The sequence below is a fragment of the Zeus faber genome, assembly GCF_960531495.2.
Source record: "Zeus faber genome assembly, chromosome: 1".
Taxonomy (NCBI): Eukaryota; Metazoa; Chordata; class Actinopteri; order Zeiformes; family Zeidae; genus Zeus; species Zeus faber.
Window position 1 is genome coordinate 22,273,099 of NC_137193.1, and position 20,723 is coordinate 22,293,821.

The 20,723-nt window shown below is 42.3% G+C and overlaps 3 protein-coding genes across 4 annotated transcripts; 2 read left to right on the top strand and 1 right to left on the bottom strand.

The window, feature by feature from the left end:
- Positions 1 to 54: 54 nt before the first annotated feature.
- aunip (aurora kinase A and ninein interacting protein) lies at positions 55 to 4,555 on the bottom strand (the record flags this gene model as incomplete). The annotated part of the gene is made up of 4 exons (XM_080015736.1): positions 55 to 1,414; positions 1,676 to 1,832; positions 2,535 to 2,642; positions 4,502 to 4,555. The coding sequence occupies 4 exons, from the start codon at positions 4,553 to 4,555 to the stop codon at positions 315 to 317; spliced, it is 1,419 nt and encodes a 472-aa protein (XP_079871862.1). The 3' UTR covers positions 55 to 314.
- On the top strand, positions 3,287 to 9,496 carry vps28 (VPS28 subunit of ESCRT-I). Of its 2 annotated transcripts, none has more exons than XM_080012153.1 (10): positions 3,287 to 3,342; positions 5,562 to 5,629; positions 5,761 to 5,789; positions 6,053 to 6,090; positions 6,196 to 6,285; positions 6,392 to 6,497; positions 7,913 to 8,014; positions 8,525 to 8,578; positions 8,689 to 8,780; positions 8,896 to 9,496. In XM_080012153.1, the coding sequence occupies exons 2-10, from the start codon at positions 5,590 to 5,592 to the stop codon at positions 9,014 to 9,016; spliced, it is 672 nt and encodes a 223-aa protein (XP_079868279.1). In that variant the 5' UTR covers positions 3,287 to 3,342; positions 5,562 to 5,589; the 3' UTR covers positions 9,017 to 9,496. The 2 variants fall into 2 exon arrangements, with proteins under 2 accessions (XP_079868279.1, XP_079868280.1); XM_080012154.1 differs by having other exon boundaries at positions 3,301 to 3,338.
- A 583-nt stretch (positions 9,497 to 10,079) lies between these two features.
- Positions 10,080 to 18,097, top strand: mapk15 (mitogen-activated protein kinase 15; the record flags this gene model as incomplete). The annotated part of the gene is made up of 14 exons (XM_080015856.1): positions 10,080 to 10,256; positions 11,699 to 11,797; positions 11,936 to 11,965; positions 12,331 to 12,421; positions 12,898 to 13,028; positions 13,573 to 13,736; positions 15,095 to 15,237; positions 15,344 to 15,401; positions 15,531 to 15,668; positions 16,504 to 16,609; positions 16,709 to 17,096; positions 17,188 to 17,318; positions 17,630 to 17,782; positions 17,918 to 18,097. Exons 1-14 carry the CDS (start codon positions 10,167 to 10,169, stop codon positions 18,095 to 18,097), a joined length of 1,902 nt encoding a protein of 633 aa, XP_079871982.1. The 5' UTR covers positions 10,080 to 10,166.
- Between the last annotated feature and the right edge of the window lie 2,626 nt (positions 18,098 to 20,723).

Sequence of the window (20,723 nt, forward strand, 5' to 3'; positions counted from 1 at the left end):
AGTACAGGAAAGACAGAGTGCAGAATACAACCAAGTTGAGGTAAGATAATTAGATAACAAACAAGACAATTAATTCAAACATTAATTATACGATTTGTGGAATAACAAAACTTAAAAAAGGTATAAACTTAATATCAGCAGCACAGCAGATATAAGAGCTCTGAGCTGGAGGAGATAAAAAAGGAATGATGTCTGTTATGCAACAAAGAAAACAAACCAATTCAATAGAAGGAAACGTTCAACACACAAGCTATGGCAAATACTCATGTTGAGCACCAGGTCCAGCAAGTTAAGTCTGTTTGGGAAAACAAATCCTAATGTTTGATGACCATATTTCCCTGAGTATCCTTAGTGAAGAGCACCTCCTCTTCTCCCATCATAGATGAATAAGAATGCAAGCTCTTCTCTCTGCCAAAGCGGAGGTTGCTCTGGTCTTTAAGAGAACTCCTGGCCGACAGAGCACGGTGAGCTATCACCCTGAAGCCCTGCGAGTCCTGGGTGAACAACATGTCCAGACTGTCCTCATGCACCTCCCTCCGAGATGGCCGTAGAGCCTCTTTCTTTCTGGGAGAGCTGACAAAACTCACGGCCTCTGCCTTTTTCCATGGTTGACACGACAGGTGTCCACTTGTGTCAGTCCATTTTTCAAGTGGATGCGGCATGCGGGAAGTGAAAGATAAGTGATCATGTTGGGGTTGTAAACATGGCGAGTTGTTTTCTTTCTTGTCTGACTGAGACGCATGGAATTCCAGAGAGACCTTCTGAGTTGAGGTTCTCTCTTTCGCACCCAGACAAGTTCTGAAGCTCTCCTCACTCTGCAGGCTTTCCAGGATACCTGCCCCCGAGTGCCTCTCCCATCTTTCCGTGGAGTATTCCTGGTGTGTTAGGTCAAAATGACTCTTGGATTCTTGGGTGACAACGTCAAACGGTTTTGTTGCCCTACGAGAGTCTACTAAGTCACGACTGTTTTGAGAGCACCAAACATTATTCCATTGGGTGCTCCTGCACTGTTCCAAGAGAGGATCAGGTTTGACCAGGGTTAAGCAGGTTTCAGTGGGCAGACTCATTCGTTCTGGCTCATTCAGCTCCTTTCCAGCCTCCTCCTCTTCAGATCCACGGTTCCCGTTCGGTGAAGTTGTGCCGTTGTTCTTCGAGTCCTGCCAGACTGTCTCTACATTCTCTGTAGCTATGCCTTTGCCCTCATGTACTGAATTAACACAAGGAGTCTTGACTCGGGGCTCCTCTGTATTGCACAAGTCAGAGCCGTTGAGAACCATGTTGTGTTTTCGTTTTGTCCCGAATACTGAACACATGGATGTTCCTGGATCATATTTGGTAGAGGCAGATGAGGAGGAGCAGTCTGGGTATGTGTGTGGCTCCTCAGAAGAAGATTTCTTATTTAAAACTGATAAAAGAAATGGGTTAAAGGTAAATTACAAAAGGAAAAATAGTCACCAAATATTTCATCAATTTGCTAGCATGTGTTACTGGTTTATTTTTTTACAGTTGCACTTTCATCGGTTTGTTGAGGAAAACTGTCTGCCTGAATTTGTAATGTACAAATGCTCAATGTTGATATGTGGCCCTTCTTTATTAGTAGTATCTGTATATAGAATTGTCCACTAAAATGTAATAAAAAAAATACATGTTGGTAAAAATCACGTTTTCTATTTACCTCTACGTTGTGGTGAAAAGAAGGAGGATATGGAGCTCTGTTTGGTGTTTGGAATTTCCATTTTGGTCAGAGTGAAATTTAGAGCAACAGCCAAACTATATCCTCCATTTCCAGATAAGGGGTTCAGCAGCCTAGATATGGGGCGCATGGTTTTCTTCTGGAACATAAAGAGGTGGAAAAAAAAAAAGAGTTATATCACGGGGGAAAGAAAATAAACCATGTATATGTACGGAGATGTTTCCGGCCAGCGCTAACAAGCTCCGGTTGCTCGACGTCGACACTAAAGCAGCCTATCGCTTTAATTATATTTCTACTAGGTGCTCAGTGGGTTGAGGACCTGTTGGCGTGCCCATCCTGCGCATTCCATTTGAGGACAGCAAATATATATTGGATCCAAGTATTTGTGCTGGGACATTATCTTTTACGAGAGCTCTCTTTTATTTTATTTCATTTATATGGTAGGCCTACCAGTGTCTCTTGGTAAACACATTCCTGCACAATTTCTCTTTCCTTCTGGAACAGCTTTGCTGGCGAGCAGTGAGAGATAAGAGGTTTTTTTAAGGACTGAAATACTTTGTTTACATTGGAACGCAGCATCGTGTGAGTTTCCTTTTATTTTTTTGTTTACTGTACAATTCAACGTAAAGATACACTCCAGTTCAAACTTTAATATTGAACAAATAGGTAGTATACAGCTATCAGCTCTGGGAATAAATTCTCAATCTTTTTGGAACAAGTTAATATTGTTGTCATTTTGTTCTGGACAGGTCGCATTTGCTTAGAAGAGCCAGTCAAGCACAGGGGCCTGTAGATTGAAGACATGGGCCGCCCATATATAAGAAATAAATTCCACAATTACTTGTTTGACTTTTCCTTTCAGCTGCACGGTGTCCAACCACACCCCGCATTCCTCCTGAGTAGATGCCGTTCTGGGGGGTTTCATGTTAAAGAGGCTGGAGAGGGAAGCCTTGGAAACAAACGAAGATAAACAAACAAGAAAAACCCGCAATGAGCGATGGACGGACGGATGGAAGTGAAATGTCAAATTCAATCGCTTTGAGCGCTGTTGACGCGTCGAATCAAACTGTCCGGCGCCACTCAGCTAAAAATACAAGTTCAATGATAAACGACTAGTTTTTCGCTCTAGCGCGACGAGGTGTTGCCATTCGTGACAGTGTCATTCTTTCCCTGACTACGGGCTACAGGCGGTAAACACAATAACCGCACGAAGGCGTACGTTGAGCTGCTGAATGAATACTCACGCTGCGGGGGGGAAAACACCGTTGGGACAAGGTTTCCTTCGATGTTTACACGCTTAGATGTTATTGAATAGCTGACCTGCTGCCACGCACACTCCGTTTGAGTCCGCCGCCTAAACCCAAGGACGCACCGCCACATGCCTGCAAACAAATGTATGGGATTCCTCAAACACAATGATGTTTTTGTTTTTTTTAATAAAGACTTTCAAGTATTTAAGTCCTATTAAAAAAATAATAATAATAAAGAAAATGTGCGTTCGACGCGTCGATGTGTACCTTGCGAGTCCATGAAATAAAAAAAACAATTTGGTCAGGCACGACGGACACCTATGTGTGTTTTGTGTCCGGGAGTCCTGCTACGAGGGTGCGTTCACCGTCGACGTCGCGGCAGTTCGCCGCAGGAGGTGGGTGAGTTATTTGCGTTTTGTCTTAATATACCGTCGTCAACGATCAGATCACTGTTATTTAACGACCGTGTCTTCAAGTCGCCGAACCAGGATCGTGCCTCGATCTTAACCCTCGTTAACACAACAGCAACACGCATTTGTTACGCTTGTTACGTATCGGTATAAGGAAGCGCTAACGCATTAGCCTGCAGTTAGCCTCTGACTAAATCCTATGCAGCGTTATCCATCTCAAGATTTCAGGAGGTTTATTCGTCACTTACACATCCATACTTTCATACGTATATGCGGTGAAACGTCAAGCGTTGTCGACCCGGAACGCCCACGCAGGCAGCCGCAAGGGGCGGCGCCACGATCGCGACCTAAGTCTTAAGTCTTAAGATCTAAGTCGAAGTATCTCGTGTCCACGTGCCTATCTATCTGCCAGTGTTGGGTGGAAGAATATTGAACTGTTCAGTGTTATTTTTATTACTCGGACTACAGAGCGCGATTATTATCCCAGAGAAGTTTGGATATTCTAGCCACCTAGCACAGCTAGCTTACGCTAAGCAAGTAAACAACACAATATAATCACACCTACGACATGTCCTTAACGACCTTAACAAGACATTATTGTATTTTTCTTCCTGTAACTAAATATATGGAAAACTTACTTTATATGTTGTGCATCAAATGTACGATATACACACACTTGCTATGTATACACTTGCCACTACGATTAAGCAAGGCAAGCTTGTCTTTATTGTCACAAACACACCACAACACATGCAGCTACGGCCGACACACTTATGCAGATGGGGGGCGTGAAACGTCCTTTCCCTCTTCATCCCATCAAAGCTTGTCCTTCCTCCGGGGGGGCAGCTGACACCACAGCGCCCGGGGACCAACTTCAATGGCCTTCGCTGGTCAAACGACGCTTGTTGTGCATGTTTTTTGTGGGGATTCTTACGGTGTTATATGGAGGAAACCCCACGCTCATGGGGAGAACAAAATATCCCCCGGGAGATACCCCCCGGCGTGCGGTGCCAACAGCGATCCAGGCGGGTATGAAACCCAAGATCTCCTTGCTGTAGGGCAGCAGCGCAATGCACTGTGCCACCGTGTCGCCAGCGTACTATAGTATATCTATACTGTATATCCGATATATACTTAATCCTCTATACCTTATCCTCTTCCGGCTGCTCCCGTTGGGGGTCGCCCTGCGGTCCTATAAACATCTGGAATCGCTTTGCTGAAGAGGGATTTCCAACTGATTGATTATTTATGCGGTTGATTTTTTACGATTTATCAGTTCATGTCCAAATGAGGCAGGAAATGTGTTGTTTTTCCCCCCCCCTCATTTATTTTCAGTAAACCTTCATATCACCCAAAGCAATTTTCTGTTCATTTTTCAAGATACAGGATTAGATTTATTGTATGCAGTTGTGAAAATCTTAACAAACGCTGAAGACTCAAAAAAAAAAAAATTCTCTAAATGAGGAAAAAAAAAAAGTGTATATACAGAAAAGCAAAAAATATATACACTGTATTGGGGAAAGATATAAACAAAAACACATCGAATGATCCTATTTCAGAATTCCACACATTTTAATCATATTTTGGTGAGCCTCCAAAATCTGTCCCCATGTTACATTTACTGCACATATCTGTATATACAAATAGCCTATCCCATATACATAACTCTACTCCCTTCACTTCTATTTTTTTACCCCCACTCTGTATTATCTTTTTGAGTCTTATTTTTATTTTATTTTATTTATGTGATTCTATTCACTAACTGCATTATGTTTTAGGAATCAGTTAGTTTCAGTTAGTAAGCTAGGTAGGAATTAGGTTAGCTATTATGTTCGGTTTAGTAACTATTGTGCATAATCTCCGGGTGCGTTGCAAAGACAATTCACTGTATATATGTATGAACGTATTCATATGTATGTGACAAATAAACCTCTTGAGTCTTGAATCATATGACAAGAGAATCTCTGATGCTGTGTTTCTCAAGAAACTTACACAAAAATCAAGAGCTAGAGAGCTGACAACACCAGTATATTAATTCTGATGTGACGTTACACCCTCCTCTCACAATTGTAAACCAAACTCTCATATGGTGGGATCGATAACACTGCGAAATACCCGTTCATATAACTGCTTTGCTACCTAACATGTAGAGCTAATTTTACAATCAATAAGCCATGGCCACTGAATTATGATGTTCCGCTTTCTCAGATCGACTTGTGAAACGACAGCTGCCACCATGTTTCATGGAATACCAGTCACAGGGGGAATAGGAGGAGGTAGGATGCATTAAGTATTGGAAATGAGCCGCGCAGGCGATATTGGTCAAAAAAAATCATATTTTGTAGTAAATCTTCCTTTTTACTTCTTACTTATTTTTTACCCGTTTTTGTCATTTTTTTTTTTATAGCCCCAGCCAACAAACCTGAGTTATACGAGGTAAATGTAATTGCATTTGTGTTTTCAATTTATGATTGATGGACTTGCTTTCTTATGTCAACCAATAGGAGAATGGTCAAATTGCCTTCTTACTAACTTATATTGTCATACAATGTCACTATCTGCTGAGTCATTGCCTAACATTTGAAAACGGGGCCTCTGTTTATTTTATCAGGTATAGACTTAAGAAAATCATTTTGAAAAGTCATTGTCATTAAAATAAGTAGTTGATTTTAAAAAATTGTGTGCCTTTTTTTTTTCAGGAAGTAAAACTATACAAAAATGCAAGAGAACGGGAGAAGTGAGTTTTGGATACATTATTAATTCCTCATCGGAACCTTATTGGAAACATTGATTTGTTATTCGACTCGTGCTTTTAAACTTACATATAAATATATTTTTTAAGGTATGATAACATGGCTGAGTTGTTTGCTGTTGTTAAGACCCTCCAAGCACTGGAGAAAGCTTACATCAAAGACTGTGTCACACCTAATGAGTAAGTTCCCATTTTTGACTCTAAGTGAGTGACGAACCTGTGGTTGGGTTTCAATTTTTTGCTTTGTCTTTTTCCCTTTTTAAATATGTATAATTGTTATTTTCAGGTACACTGCCTTCTGCTCCAGACTTCTGGTTCAGTATAAGGCTGCTTTCAAACAGGTCCAGGGCTCCGATGTGGGCTCCATTGATGACTTCTGCAGAAAGTACAGGGTGAGTTTCTGATGTGAAGGGCAAACGGGCCTTTCCCATTTCGTGCCAAGAGCGTCACCGCAACGCTTCAGATACACTGCCATATTAATCAATTTTGCAATTTACACCGGCTCCAACAGGCGTGCAACGACGCTTCTGGGACGCTTGTCACCACACGAGGCTCCTAGACCCTTTCCGTTGTTTTATGCCTCGGCTCCGTTTTTTTCTTGCTGCCCGCGCCAACAGGAGCGGCATTCCCCATAGGAGCCCGTTCAGAAAATATGTATGTAGTTAAAATATTTTATTGCCAAGTCTGGTATGCATCAACCACATATATAAAATCGCTGATGTAGCATTCCTAACATGGATTACTGAATTTAATTAACAAACTAATACATTTTTTCCCATATCAAATTAAACCTCTAATTAAAGAAAATATTATCAGTCCAGCAGGAAAACAAATACCAGGCCCAGAAATTGACTTTTTACTTCATGCTTGAAAAGTAGTTTTATTGACTTTGTTGACGAAGTAGACTTTATTGGTATGGTATGCTGTACCTGTCAGAAACACGGAGGGCAGTGGAAGGGGGGATGGTGTACACGAAGCGGGATGGTTTCCTTGCGGTCAACTGTGTGCGGGCGCTAGTCCAACTGACTCGTCAAGTAACAACAAATCTGTCAATTTATTGAATGGCATTCTCAAAAAACGCAATATATTTATAGATTACTACTCATTACAGCAACAAAACGCTTTGTATTTGGGCCAAAATCTGGGATATGAAATATTAACAATGAACGCTAGACACGCAATCTAATCCAACTACATTTAGCGACAAACACTCCATATGCAATTATAATGAAAAGGAAAAGGTTGAAAAACAAAAGCAAAGATTCTCTTGCCCATAAAAAGTTGAATGAATGATAGAACGTCACCAGAGTGCTGCCTCTGGTTGAGCGTGTCGACGGAGTCGGTGTGAATTGACGAATCAACACGTGAAGTGACGCTCTTGGTGTGAAATAGGGGGGGTTAAACATTATGCTGTTAAAAAGACATGTTAGCCATGAATGCTACATACTCGCCAAAGCATATCTCATCAAAGCACCCACATGGAGTTTATTACTATTAGTCATGGGTGTCGATTTAAGTCCTTTAGTCTGAAATAATTAATTATTTACCCACAATTACAGATACATCACTAAATTGACATAGAACACTTCAACACTTCTGCAAATTGTCTTTATTCCCCAAAAATTCCACTGTTCTCCAAAACATATGAAGGCATTTAATGGAAGATGTGCTGTAATTCATGTACACTGGATAACCAAACCATGTCTTAAGGGTTTAGCTATGCTACATTTTAGTTTAATCATGCCTTTTGAAAACAAAAGAAAACACGTCATGTTGCTTATTCCATTTTTCTCACATTGTCTGCTAGCTTGACTGCCCACTAGCCATGGAGAGAATAAAGGAAGATCGGCCAATTACCATCAAGGACGACAAGGGCAACTTGAACCGCTGCATTGCGGATATTGTTTCCGTACGTCTTCTCTCCCCGGCCATCACATCACATGAAACCACCTACACTAAGCGAAAGCAACGCAACGTCTTTTTTGGCGTCTCCTGCCAATGTAGGGGACCCTGAATGGAATGATTGAATATCTTCTCTTCTAGCACCAAACCAATTCTACGTAACTTGGCTTATCTTACTATCGCTGCTTGAGACCAGTGCATGCAGTTGGACAGAAAAAAAAAATGTTACCAGCGCCAAATGCATCTGCTGCCAACTGCGACTCACGCAGAACCAGAGCCCGTCACATAGAAAAGTAGAGCTGTTTAAAAAGCTCAAGACTTTTGGAAACAATGATAGCTGCGTTTCCACCCAAAGCACACAGAACCTTTAGTCCTAGGAACTTTTCGGGAACTAAAAGGTTCCTTCTGCCCGTTGATGGCTTGGTTGCCACCGTGGCCTAAAGGACGGCCTAACAAGTGGACGAGTTCCTGAGATCTCCCCGGTCTCTGACTTTCCTGTTGTTCTTCCATCTTGCAGCTCTTCATCACAGTAATGGACAAGCTGAGGCTGGAGATCAGAGCAATGGATGAGGTAACTCCCCAAATATTGTATCTTTTTTTTTTGTGACCCTCTCTTCATATTGTTTGTTTGTTTAATTGGCCGCTCAACGTATTAATTCTGTAATTTCATGGACCAACCAGATCCAGCCAGACCTAAGAGAGCTGATGGAGACCATGAACAGGATGAGCAACATGCCTCTGGACTCGGAGGCCAAGGACAAAGTCAGCCTCTGGTAGGTTTTTTGACCCGTTGTGTACAAAAGTCCCTCTTTTAAGACAGCAGAGTATGCACAGTATGTTTTGTTTTACTTGAGTCCTTGTCCTGTATTTTTTTTTTGTTTCCTTCAGGCTGACGACCCTCAGCAGCATGTCGGCCTCAGACGAGCTGGACGACTCCCAAGTCCGGCAGATGCTGTTTGACTTGGAGTCGGCCTACAACGCCTTCAACCGCTTCCTCCACTCCTCCTAAAACTCCCTCTCTCCGTCCTACATTTATTTCCATTACCTGTTTTGGGTGAGAGGAGTGTGTCCGCAGAGTGTCTCCGGTTTCATATTTGACAAATTGACAGTTACCTCCTCAGTTCAGTGTAATACTGCTGTCGGTTAGATATGAATAATATATGGCTTAGGTGTTTTGGATAGGTTGATTAAAAGTTTTGTTTTTTTCAGTGGGCTTAAAATTATTAACGCTGCATTAAAATAAAATGAGGTTAATGTTCATACTATTATTTGGCCTCTTATCAGCATAGATTGGCCTAATAGAGTTTGTAATACAGTAATTTAGATGTTTTTGTTGAATGAGCGTGTGGTGTCATAGTCTGCTTTCTTACTGTTTCAAGTTGTAGCATCAATAAGGGAGAACATATTTATGGGGGGGTTTACTAATGTAAGTACTATTTTTCAATTTAATTAGCATGTGATGTCTTTTTGAAATAAAACTGGAAATTACCTACAACTTCTTCTGTTTTTTATTTAAAAAATTAAATTAAATTAAAAAAAATGTTGCCCAGTCTGAAATCATATGAGTCACTCACCGGACTGTGAAACAGAAAGGTCACGGAGCTTTTTCCCCATGTTTTCTGTGTTGAAGAGGGTTCGTCTTTCACTTTTGGTTTTCGCCAAATCGGAAATTCTCGGAACCATTCGCAGGGCTGTAGGAAAAAAAAAAAAACTAAAGACGTCAATTCAATTAGAGAGCAATAACAACATCGTTTATTATGATGGTAATAACGCAATAACAGCAAACGACTAGGTAATAATCCATAAAAACACCAAGCGCCACGGACAGTCCCCAGCTGGGTGGGTGGTGTTTTTTTTTTGTTTTTGTTTTTTTTAAGAAGGGCACGGCGTCTCCATGACGACCAACCGCTACAGAACGCCGAGGTGAAGCGGCGAGGGAGCCGGCGAGCCACAGCACCGGCCGCCGCTTCGCCAACGCGCCGTGCGGGGCGGGATACGCGGCGTGACGCGCCGTCGAAGGACCGTCCGTCGCGTGGGAATGGCGTTGAAATGGCGGTGAGGTTGAGAGCCGCGCGCCGGTGACGGGGCTCCGGCCCGAGCCGCAGCCACCTGCCCAGTTAAGCTCGTCCCGCCGCGTCGCGCCCAGCAGCGCATCAAAAATGAGCGACACAAGTGGGGGAGTCAAGGTGTCGGGGGTGGAGGAGCACGTTACTCTCAAGTACGAGATCCGGAGGAGACTCGGGAAGGGGGTGAGTGGATGCTTCGCTTGAAGTCGCGTCGGGCTTCACTCTTCAGCATATTCCGGGATTGAAGCGCGTCGGCGTCAGCGGTCCCAACTAAAGTAGTCAGAGGTGGAAGGTCGGAAACAAGCCGTGAGGGGTGATGACTAAACTCATTTTCTTTTGGGGTTTTGAGTTATCGTTCACTCGTTACATCGTGTTTGTTGTGGAAAAGGAGGTTATAATTCCGGGGGGGTTTAATGCCAAGACGCTCATACGTTGTTATCGGTAACGCTCCTACAATGTACATCCTCTGTCTTCTAGTTCTTCAAACAACCTCCTTGATCCCCGCAGGTATTTCCCTGAGCTCAGCGCTGGGTGGACGTGGTCTGTTTACTTTCTCGGGACAATCTGTTTGTTTTTTGGCTGATCTGCTGAGCTTTGAGGACAATGTTTCTTTTGATTGTTAAGGGTCCAAAGCTTGTTGGTTTAGTGTTTCTGTAGAGAGCACATTGGACCAAAGATTGAAAGTCGTCGTCGTCGTTGTTGTTGTTGTTGTTGTTGTTGTTGTTGTTTCCACATACTCTCCACAGAGACACTCAATTTACCCCCTGTGACTGTGGACGTTGTTATTGTTATTACGAGGCAGGTGTCAGGGACCGCCACGTACACGCACCTAGTGACTAACAAGCCTCACCTGCAGCAGAGCAGGGGCCATTATGGCTCGAGTTACAGAGACCTGTTTACTACTGACAACAGTCCAGGGAGAGAGGCGCTCCGTAAAATGTCCTGCTGGTAGTATTTCAGGTTGCCTAAGTCTTCCAATGTGGCAATCTTTCTGCATTCTTTACCGTGTAAATCAAAGGAAATGCAAAACCACCTTCATGTTCGTCAAATGATCTTTATCAATTTACAATAAAAGCTGAAAGGGGTACGCCAGTCTTAGGGACATTTCACAGCTGCTAGGCTAGTTGATCCCATCTGCAGCCTTGCGTTGAGCTAACACAGTTAGCATGCAGCACCTCGCTATCTCTGTACTGGACACACAGGGATGTAACTAGCATTGAATTCCCCCTATCTGGGTAACATATATGTAGTGCAAACCAAAATAAACTGATACATTTCCAATTTTCTCTCGGGTTTTATATTTTTAAATGCACACTGCCTCTGTACAGTCATACCTTTCTTTTGTCGATGGTACTTTAAGCGCTGCAGATATTTCTGGAATCAATGTAACTACAGTTCACTGCTAACCATGAAATTCATTCAGAGAGCCACATTCGGCCCACAGACCACCAGTTGAATATCGCTGCTTCAGAAGGGACTTTATTGACTGTTGAACCAAAGGGCCAACAGAAAAGTGAGAGTCGTGCTTTTGGAGCACACTTATTTTGGAGCTATTTATACATAGATTGTTAATTCTGATGATCGATACACATTCAATAACTGCTGGTGTCTTCTGTCCGTCCCAGGCGTACGGCATCGTGTGGAAGGCGGTGGACAGGCAGACAGGGGAGGTTGTAGCTGTGAAGAAGATCTTCGATGCCTTTAGAAACAGGACAGATGCCCAGGTGTGTACTCAACTCTATCTGACCATAAACTGATGGCGTGACCTGCAGCCGCTGTGTGCAAAGGGCCTCGCCTATGTTTAATGAAGATGTAGTTGTGCTGAATGACAGGCATGATGCTCTTGTTCATTATTTTTGCAGCGGACATTCAGAGAAGTCATGTTCCTTCAGGTGAGAATCATTATGGTTTTATGTGCAGCTGGTGAATGATTGTCCGGAATAAGTCACTTGTCATTCTTGTAATCTGAATTTCTATCTATTTGATATCATACACTAAAGCCTTTAAAACAGGCCAATGTTTATAACTGAAGTTATAAAGAAACACCAATACCAAATCCCTTGTCTCTGTGTGTGCACATAATTACCAAAACTGTTATGCAACTAGTCCCAAAACGTTACCCTTTGTATACACAACCGCTGCCTCAGCCGTGTGTTATGGGTCAAATAAGCATCTAGATAGTATGCGTGTGTCTGTATGTGTGTGTTTATGTGTTTTCACAAACACATGTCACTAAGCCAATGTATCCTGTCTGCAGGAATTTGGAGATCACACAAACATCATCAGGCTTCTAGATGTCATCAGAGCACAGAATGACAAAGACATCTATCTGATCTTTGAATACATGGGTGAGTATTTCATGACGCTGCTGCTCCACGTGCTTATTTGCATTTGCTCTGCTGTGGCACAAATTTATACTCTAAACAAATGTTTATTATCTTAGCCTCGTGCCTTGGTATATTTGTTTTTTTGAGACTCGGGTCAAGCACACTATGTTCTCTGTCTCTGTGGAATTATGAGTGTGTGTGTGTGTGTGTGTGTGTGTGTGTGTGTGTGTGTGTGTGTGTGTGTGTGTGTGTGTGTGTGTGTGTGTGAGTGTGTGTGTGCACGCACGCGCGCCGAGTCCACGGATTGTTCTCCCTCTTCTCTCTGTGTTCTGCTCTGTTTCCCCTCTGTGGGGCAGCATCACAACACTCTCTATTTTCTTTTTGGGCTGACTGCGGCCAGATCCCCAAATCTTTTTGGCGGTACTTCACAAAGAAAATATAGCATAACTGTGAAAGCATCTTAAAAAACAACCTTCATGTTTTTTGCTTTCAAACAGATACCGACCTGCATGCGGTGATAAAAAAGGGCAACCTGTTGAAGGACATGCACAAGCGCTACGTCATGTACCAGCTCCTCAAAGCCACCAAATACCTGCACTCAGGAAATGTCATCCACAGGGACCAAAAAGTACGACGTTCAGCGTTTCACAAGAAGCTTATCGAGATGTGTCATTGGTCGTATTCGCATGTGATCCAACATCACAAATGTATACTGTATACTGTCCACAAGTGAATCATGTTTACACGTCATAATAGTCTAGTATATAGAAAAATGCTATTTACAAAACTAGCAGTGGCTGATATTCTGATACCCATGCACATATATTATTAACCGTTGTTCAGGTTTTTGATTAAAAAAAAAAAATGTAGATTGTGTTAATTAATCGACACAGGGTATCTAAGTATACGATGGAAGCATCATTTCAAAGGCCACATTTTAAGCACAAGGCTGCAGTGCTGGAGTTTGACCAAGCAACGCTGCTGACTTGGCCACAGGAGATGATTCTGAAATGCTTCAGTGCATGTGGTATACTCTCCTATATGTCTTTTTCTTGTTTGTATTGTTTTTGTTTTTGTTTTCTTTACCTTATAATAATTTAGACACAGCAGGCCCTAGTTCCATTGCTGACCAACCTCTTCAGGTTTTTGTAATTTCCCTCTTTGCTCCACAGCCCTCCAACGTTCTGTTGGACACAGACTGTTGTGTCAAGCTGTGTGACTTTGGGTTGGCCAGATCACTGAACCAGGTCCAAGAGGACGCTGGGAACCCACCGCTGACAGAATATGTGGCAACACGATGGTACAGAGCTCCCGAGATCCTGCTGGGATCCAAAAGGTATTGCTGTTCCAAAAAAATCTGAAAATAATTATTAAATAATAATCTTGAAAATTGTCACAAGGGCCAGTGTTTCCTCTATAATTGTTCAAGTCTGATGGGCCGCCAGGCCAACAAGAACCCCCGCCAGGCCAAAAAAACCAAACATTTTTAGCACCAAATATAACGGCACTGTCCCCCCAAAAAAATGTATTACGGCCTTTTTTATTGGAATTTACAGTCCAATTATGCTATTTAAGCAAACTCAACTAGGGATGTTAAAATGTGCAAACTTAACGAGCGACTATCTCTGTGTCACCAGGAAAATCTAAAATCTTTTTCTTTTTGTAATGGCCTATTCAAAACATTCTAAAAACTTTACTGTTTTACTTAATGGCCTCATCAAAATGTTCAAAATAAAGTAAAAAAAACTAAAGGTACTGTTTTCTGTGATGAAAGATCCCATGAATCGAATTGAAAGATCCCAGCTCGGCCGGGCACCTCTGGCGGGCTGGCCGAGGTGGCGGTCGCCCGGTCTGCCGGGCATATATTTACTGATTTATATATTTACATTTACATTTATTTACATAATTATTGCCTCATTTATTTATTTCAGGATTTATGTCATAAATCATAAAATTTCATATTTCACATTTTCACAGTAGGATGAGCTTGGTCAGCTCTATCCCTGCCTGAGCAAGCTTGCTGCCATTGCACTCACCGTTCCTGTGGGCATTGTGAACTGTGAACGTGATTTCTTCACTATGAACAGGGTACCGGGCAACAATTCACACAACTTATGATTGCTTTTGATAGCAATCTATCCTTAAATTTAAGAATTTACTCATTCAAGACAAATCTTCACTTTTGGTAGGTGAAAGTAGACCTCAGGAACAGGCTGCAAGGAAAGCATGTGGGGGCCTGCATGAAGTTTTCAATAAATGGGCCCCCTGTGGCTAAATGTCCATATCCTGATGCCATGGTGACATTTTTCACCAAGCCAAGGAAGATAGAGTGCAGCAATGAATCATGCACACTGTGTTCATGATGTACAAAGGTTTTGCAAAGGTCATTGGTTACACAGTTTATTTTTATGCAATAAATGCAGCTTATTAAATCATACACTCCTTGTGATCACTTTGTTTTATGTCTTGAATATACAGAGCCAACCAAAATTTGAATACAGATATAATTTGCAGACCGCCTGCCACGGCAATATGACATTCCGCGTCCCTTGTGTGCTTAGGCAAGCTTTTTGGTGCATACAACCAGGCCTGAAAAAAATTCTAGGGGAAACACTGAGGGCATTTGCAATTTCATATCTTAATGAGTACCAATCACTGTAATATACACAAATAATATTACACCAATATTCCCAGAAGGTACACCAAAGGTGTGGACATGTGGAGCATCGGCTGCATCCTTGGAGAGATGCTGCTGGGGAAAGCCCTGTTCCAGGGGACATCCACCATCAACCAAATAGAGAAGATCTTGAGTGCCATAGCGCACCCCAGCCAAGAGGGTGACTGTCAACATTACCAATAATGTATCCTTAACTCATTATTGTTTCTAAAGGAGATTTTGTTGTAACATGTGTGTTACCTAATACACCATCCTTTTCTTCTCAGACATTGTCTCCATCAAGTCTGAATATGGGGCCTCTGTAATTCAGGAAATGTTACTGAAGTAAGAAAACTCACCCCTGTGCACATACTCTGTAGTATAGTGTCATGTTTGTTCATTTTTACTTTCCTCTCCTATTTATTCATATTCGTATCTTAATTTCCTTCCTCTCTGTCGTCTCCCCATCTCCAGACCCCAGGTGCCTCTGGAGGAACTTCTCCAGCCATCTGTGCCTCCGGATGCTCTGGACCTGGTCAGAGGCCTTTTGGTTTTCAACCCAGACAAAAGACTGACTGCAGAGCAGGCCCTACAACACCCATATGTCGCCAGGTAGTAACAGGGAGAAAATATGTACCGTGATGATTACTTTTTAGATTGAGATTTTACAGATTTTACAAAATCTCTGTGGGGTAGACTAATTGAAAAAACTCTCTTCTGGAACCAGAGTTGGAGCGGAGGCATTTACCATCTCTTTTTTACTGCTCTATGCTTAAAAACCCACACCACACTTGGATTTTTGCCCATTGTGTGTTGATAAGGCAATATTCATCATCATTTGGCTTTTCGGCTCTTGGAGGTTAAGTGGTAATTCATTTTCTCAAAGTCCCTGTGAAGTGAAATAAAATTGTGTTCTGAGTTTGTCACGCCACAGTAAAATGTGTTATTAACCACACAGCCAAATTTGAATGATTTAAAAAAAATTGGCAAGTATATAATGGGGCGGGGCGGGGGTATCCGGTGGTATCCGGGGGCACCCGGTGACACCCACGGAATCGGTGCCAAGAGCATGAGTTAACAGTCTCTCTGAGGATGCCTTTTACTCCAGGTGTTTATTCCCAAAACAGCGTTTTATCCCAAACTCAGGCTCAGTCTTTTAGCTTATTTTACCACTGATGCTCCGTTTTCCGACGGTCCGATCTGGTGTTATACTGTATAGTGCTAGGGGAGGGGCCATGATTTAGCCTCGCCCAAATCTGTACCACAAAAATGGTGAGAAACAGTTTAACAGTCCAATTCCACAATTCAGTACTACATCGTTCAGTCTTTTTGCATGCTTTCTAACATGTGTAATGTGGTTCGAAACAAATCACTGAATTTACTTCGCAGGGACTTTAATGTTAGGCATTGGATGTTATATCTTACACAATGTTTTCTGTCCCTGGAGGTTTCATAATCCAGCCAAGGAACCGGCTCTCAGCTGTGATGTGGTGCTTCCTGTGGACGATGCCATCCAACTATCTGTGGTTCAGTATCGCAACAAACTGTATGAGGTACTGACCAATTCATAGAAGCTTATGAATCACATTTCAGGACTATTGAACTTATTAAAAGCCCTTTAAATCGAAATATTTATTTCTTACATGCAAAAGAAGATGATTTTGGAGAAAAGGACCAATCAGTGGAGGCCAATCCAGCCGAAGCAGAGAGAAACAACTGCTTCTGGGCCGTCAGCATCTGGACCGACACCAGGCAGTGGAGACCGTGTTGCTGACAAGGACAAACCCAGTGTGACGAGCCATGGAGAGAACGACAAAGAAGAAAACAACCAAGTCACAATAAATGGAGATGCTGGTGGTGGTGACGATGGAAAACCGCAATATGAAAATATTGATAAGATAAGCCCTGCAGCGGCACAAACTGTTATCACTCAACCTTGTCCAGCAAACATATCCATCCAACCTTCTCTGGGGCAGATGAGTCTAACAGCTGACCTCGACACCAAGAAACTCACATATAACCCCATCACACATGCACCCAGTATGTATGGATAAAAAAAAAAAATTTCTGACTTCAATTACTGCTTTTGCACCATACTGACCTTATTAATAAATCATTTTCCTTAATTAAGATGGTTTTGCGAGGCGTGAAGGTGGCCCCCCTCACTACCACCGCCCTGGTGCGTCCAGCAGGACAGTGGTGCCGCAGACCAGTCGTGAAAATGTCACCACATCCCCAACAGAGGGTGCCAGTGCGAACATGGTAAGTTGCCTTTTTTTTCTGGCGTGTCACGTTCAACGTCACAAACACGTCAAAGAAGGGGCGTGTCATGGTTCCAGTGTGATTGGGAATAAAACGGTAGAGGAGACAGCAACTTAAACAAACAACGACATAAAACTAAAACTTGGAAAAAAGTATTTTTTCGGAGGTGGAGCTGATTAAAAGGGTTTTTCCTTTGAGACCCGGGTTTTTCCTTTCCCATTGGTGACAAATGGTGGATGCTAGTGGGAGTTACCGGGTTTTTGGTGCAGTGGGAAAGGGGTATTACTATTTGTTTGTCCTTCCTTGTTCAGTCCACAAAGCAGGCCCTGCAGGGGCATCTTTCCGCCCCCACATCCCAGACCCGCTCCTTCTCCTTGACCCTGAGCCAAGCCCAGAACAACCCACTGCTCCGCAGGGAAGGTTCATCAGTCTCCTCAGGGTTATGTGTCACTTCAGCAAGACTGGTCAGTCCACATATACAGTATATATATACTAGTCACCAATGGCATCCCTTGCTTGAAAAATGTCACCATACCATGCTGATTTATTGATTGATCTCTTTTGTCTTTCTAACATGTTTAAAAATTAAAAACTTCCAGAACCAGCGCTCCCACCCTCAGGTCCGGGAGGCACGGCCCATGCCACGGTTCAGCAAGAAAGTCTTCCAGAGTAACTCCAACGTAGCTGCCGCTGGTGATCCCCGAGCCAAACTGGGCAGCTATTCCCAAGCCTACGGCACCATCAACAAAACAGGACTGGACAATCTGCTCCACAGATAGGCTTGTATTAATCAGACCTCTGCCCAAAGCACTACGCCTTTATGCAGCTGATGAGTTGGAACACCTTTTAGATATATTAGGAAAGCAAAAATATTTCTGTGCATTAAGAGTGTCATTATATGGTTATAGTGTTAAAGTGGACCTGTTATGCTCCTTTTTACACAAGTTAATATCGGTCTCTGGGGTCCCCAAAACATGTTTAAGATTATTTTTTTCTTTTTTGCTGAAAATACCGCTCAGATAATACATTATAGCCATTCTAACAAGCCTCTAAACCAACCTGTTCTAAACCGGGCTGCTTCTTTGTGGTAGGAGCCACCCTCCCGAGGCCCCGTGTTCTGTGAGGGTTTAAGCACAAATTCCGGGTTCTGTGAGCCAACGGTGTTTGAGCATGACTTCCTGCTTTCGGTGTATTTACTTTGTAATTTTCACTGCTTTCACCACATCAGTCCACCAAAATCTGTTTCCGAACAAATTCGAGGCCAGGTATAAGCAATCCAGTTGCTGAATCTTCACTCATATCAGATCTACAAGGCTTCATTTAAAAGTTACTTCCGACTTTCGTTGCCGTTCTCTGAGCTTGTGGGACACGGACACTGCACCACGACGCTCCAGGACTCTCAGACGCAGGGATCTTTTGGTTCACGTAAACTTCAGAAACTAAAATAAAATTAAAATAAATACCTCTACAGTAAAAACACACTATTTTTATTGGGTTTGTTGAAAGAAATGCACAGTGGGTCTTGCGTTGCAGACTATAGTCTATATACCACCCACCAGAGACCAAAGTGTATGTGCACAAGCACTGAAAAAGTGACTCTTACATAATAGGTCCCCTTTAACACTGTCATGGCACTCAATGACATTGAAGGAATGTTTGTACTGTTCAGTGTAATTTTTGTATCACCCCAAGAGATTTTATCAGAAATATATAAGAAAATGAAAAAATTATGTATTTTTAATTGTATTTATATGGGTAAATCATAGTTTATGAAACGTTCTATTATTCATTTATTACATTTATTACATTTATTATCCTTTCTTATTACAATAACTAAAACTGGTATCTTAATTCATGGAATGTTTGTTTTCAGTAAATGAAGTCAGTTTCAGCAGTGCGCAGAGTAATGTTATGTTGTGCAATGAGGAGCCACAGCACAAGTAGTTTTCCCCAATGCTTGTTTCATAATGTTGACATGGTGGCAGCAAAATCATATTTGATTTGACGGTTAATAAAAAAAATAATTATACAGCATTCATGTTATCTTACTGAAACTGCCATTCAGCATATATTGGGGTCTTAAATGGTGCACTTTTAATGTACAACAGTTTAGTAAATATTACCCCCATCATAAAAGTGGAAATTGCTGTGTCAACTGTGGCCGCACTTATCTAAATCCATTCATGCCACATGGAAGAAATGGTAATGTTGACGTTTCGATTGATTGATTGATTTGCTTGCTGTTCGTTGGTGTCTTTTAGTCTAATGTTAAATGTTGTCACAGATAGAAACCTGAAGTTAATATACCATCAATTATTATAGATACATACAGATATACTGTGTGTGTGTGTATATGTGTGTGTGTGTGTGTGTATATATATATATATATATATATATATATATATATATATATATATATATATATATATATATATATATATATATATATATATATATATTTTCATATTCATTCGGCTGCTCCCTTAGGGTTTGCTACAGTAGATCATCTGTTTCCGTCTCTTCCTATCCTCTGCATCTTCTTCTGCACCAACCAACTACCAACCAATATCCAACTGCTCAAGATCCAGCAGAAAATCTGCATGTCCTCCCCTTACCACATCCATAAACCTCCTCTTTGGCCTTCCTCTTTTCGTCTTGCCTGGCAGCTCCATCTTCAGCATCCTTCTCCCGAATATACCCAGCATATTCACAGCATCTCTCCTCCGTACATGTCCAAACCATCTCAATCTCGCCTTTCTCACTTTGTCTCCCAACCATCTAACCTGAGCTGTCCCTCTAATATACTCAATTCTAGTTCCGTCCATCCTCTTCACTCCCAGCGAAAATCTTAGAATCTTCAACTCTGCCACCTCTAGCTGTGCCTCCTGCCTTTTCGTCAGTGCCACTGCCTCCAGACCATACAACATACCTGGTCTCACTACCACCTTGTAAACCTTCCCTTTCACTCTTGCTGGTACCCTTCTGTCGCAAATCACGACTCACACTCTTTTCCACCCTGCCTGCACTCTCTTCTTCACCTCTCTTATGCACTCTCTGTTACTTTGGACAGTTGACCCCAAGTATTTAAACTCATCCCCATTTGCCACCTCTGCTCCTTGCATCCTCACCATTCCGCTGTCCTCCCTCTAATTCACGCACACAAGTATTCCGTTTTGCTCCTACTGACTTTCATTCCTCTTCTCTCGAGTGCATACCTCCACCTCTCCAGGCTCTACCCGACCTGCTCCCTAGTTTCACTACAGATCAGTCACCTGCGAACATCATAGTCCAAGTAGACTCCTGCCCGATCTCGTCCGTCAACCTGTCCATCATCATTGCAAACAGGAAAGGGTTCAGAGCCGATCCTTGATGTAATCCCACCTCCGCCTTGAGCCCATCCATCAC

What these genes read in the sequence shown, in the direction of transcription:
- vps28 (XM_080012153.1), top strand. Translation starts at nt 5,590, where the DNA reads ATGTTTCATGGAATACCAGTCACAGGGGGAATAGGAGGAG. An exon ending in GCATTGCGGATATTGTTTCC is followed by an intron (nt 8,015 to 8,524) that starts GTACGTCTTCTC and finishes TCCATCTTGCAG; the next exon opens with CTCTTCATCACAGTAATGGA. An exon ending in AGATCAGAGCAATGGATGAG is followed by an intron (nt 8,579 to 8,688) that starts GTAACTCCCCAA and finishes TGGACCAACCAG; the next exon opens with ATCCAGCCAGACCTAAGAGA.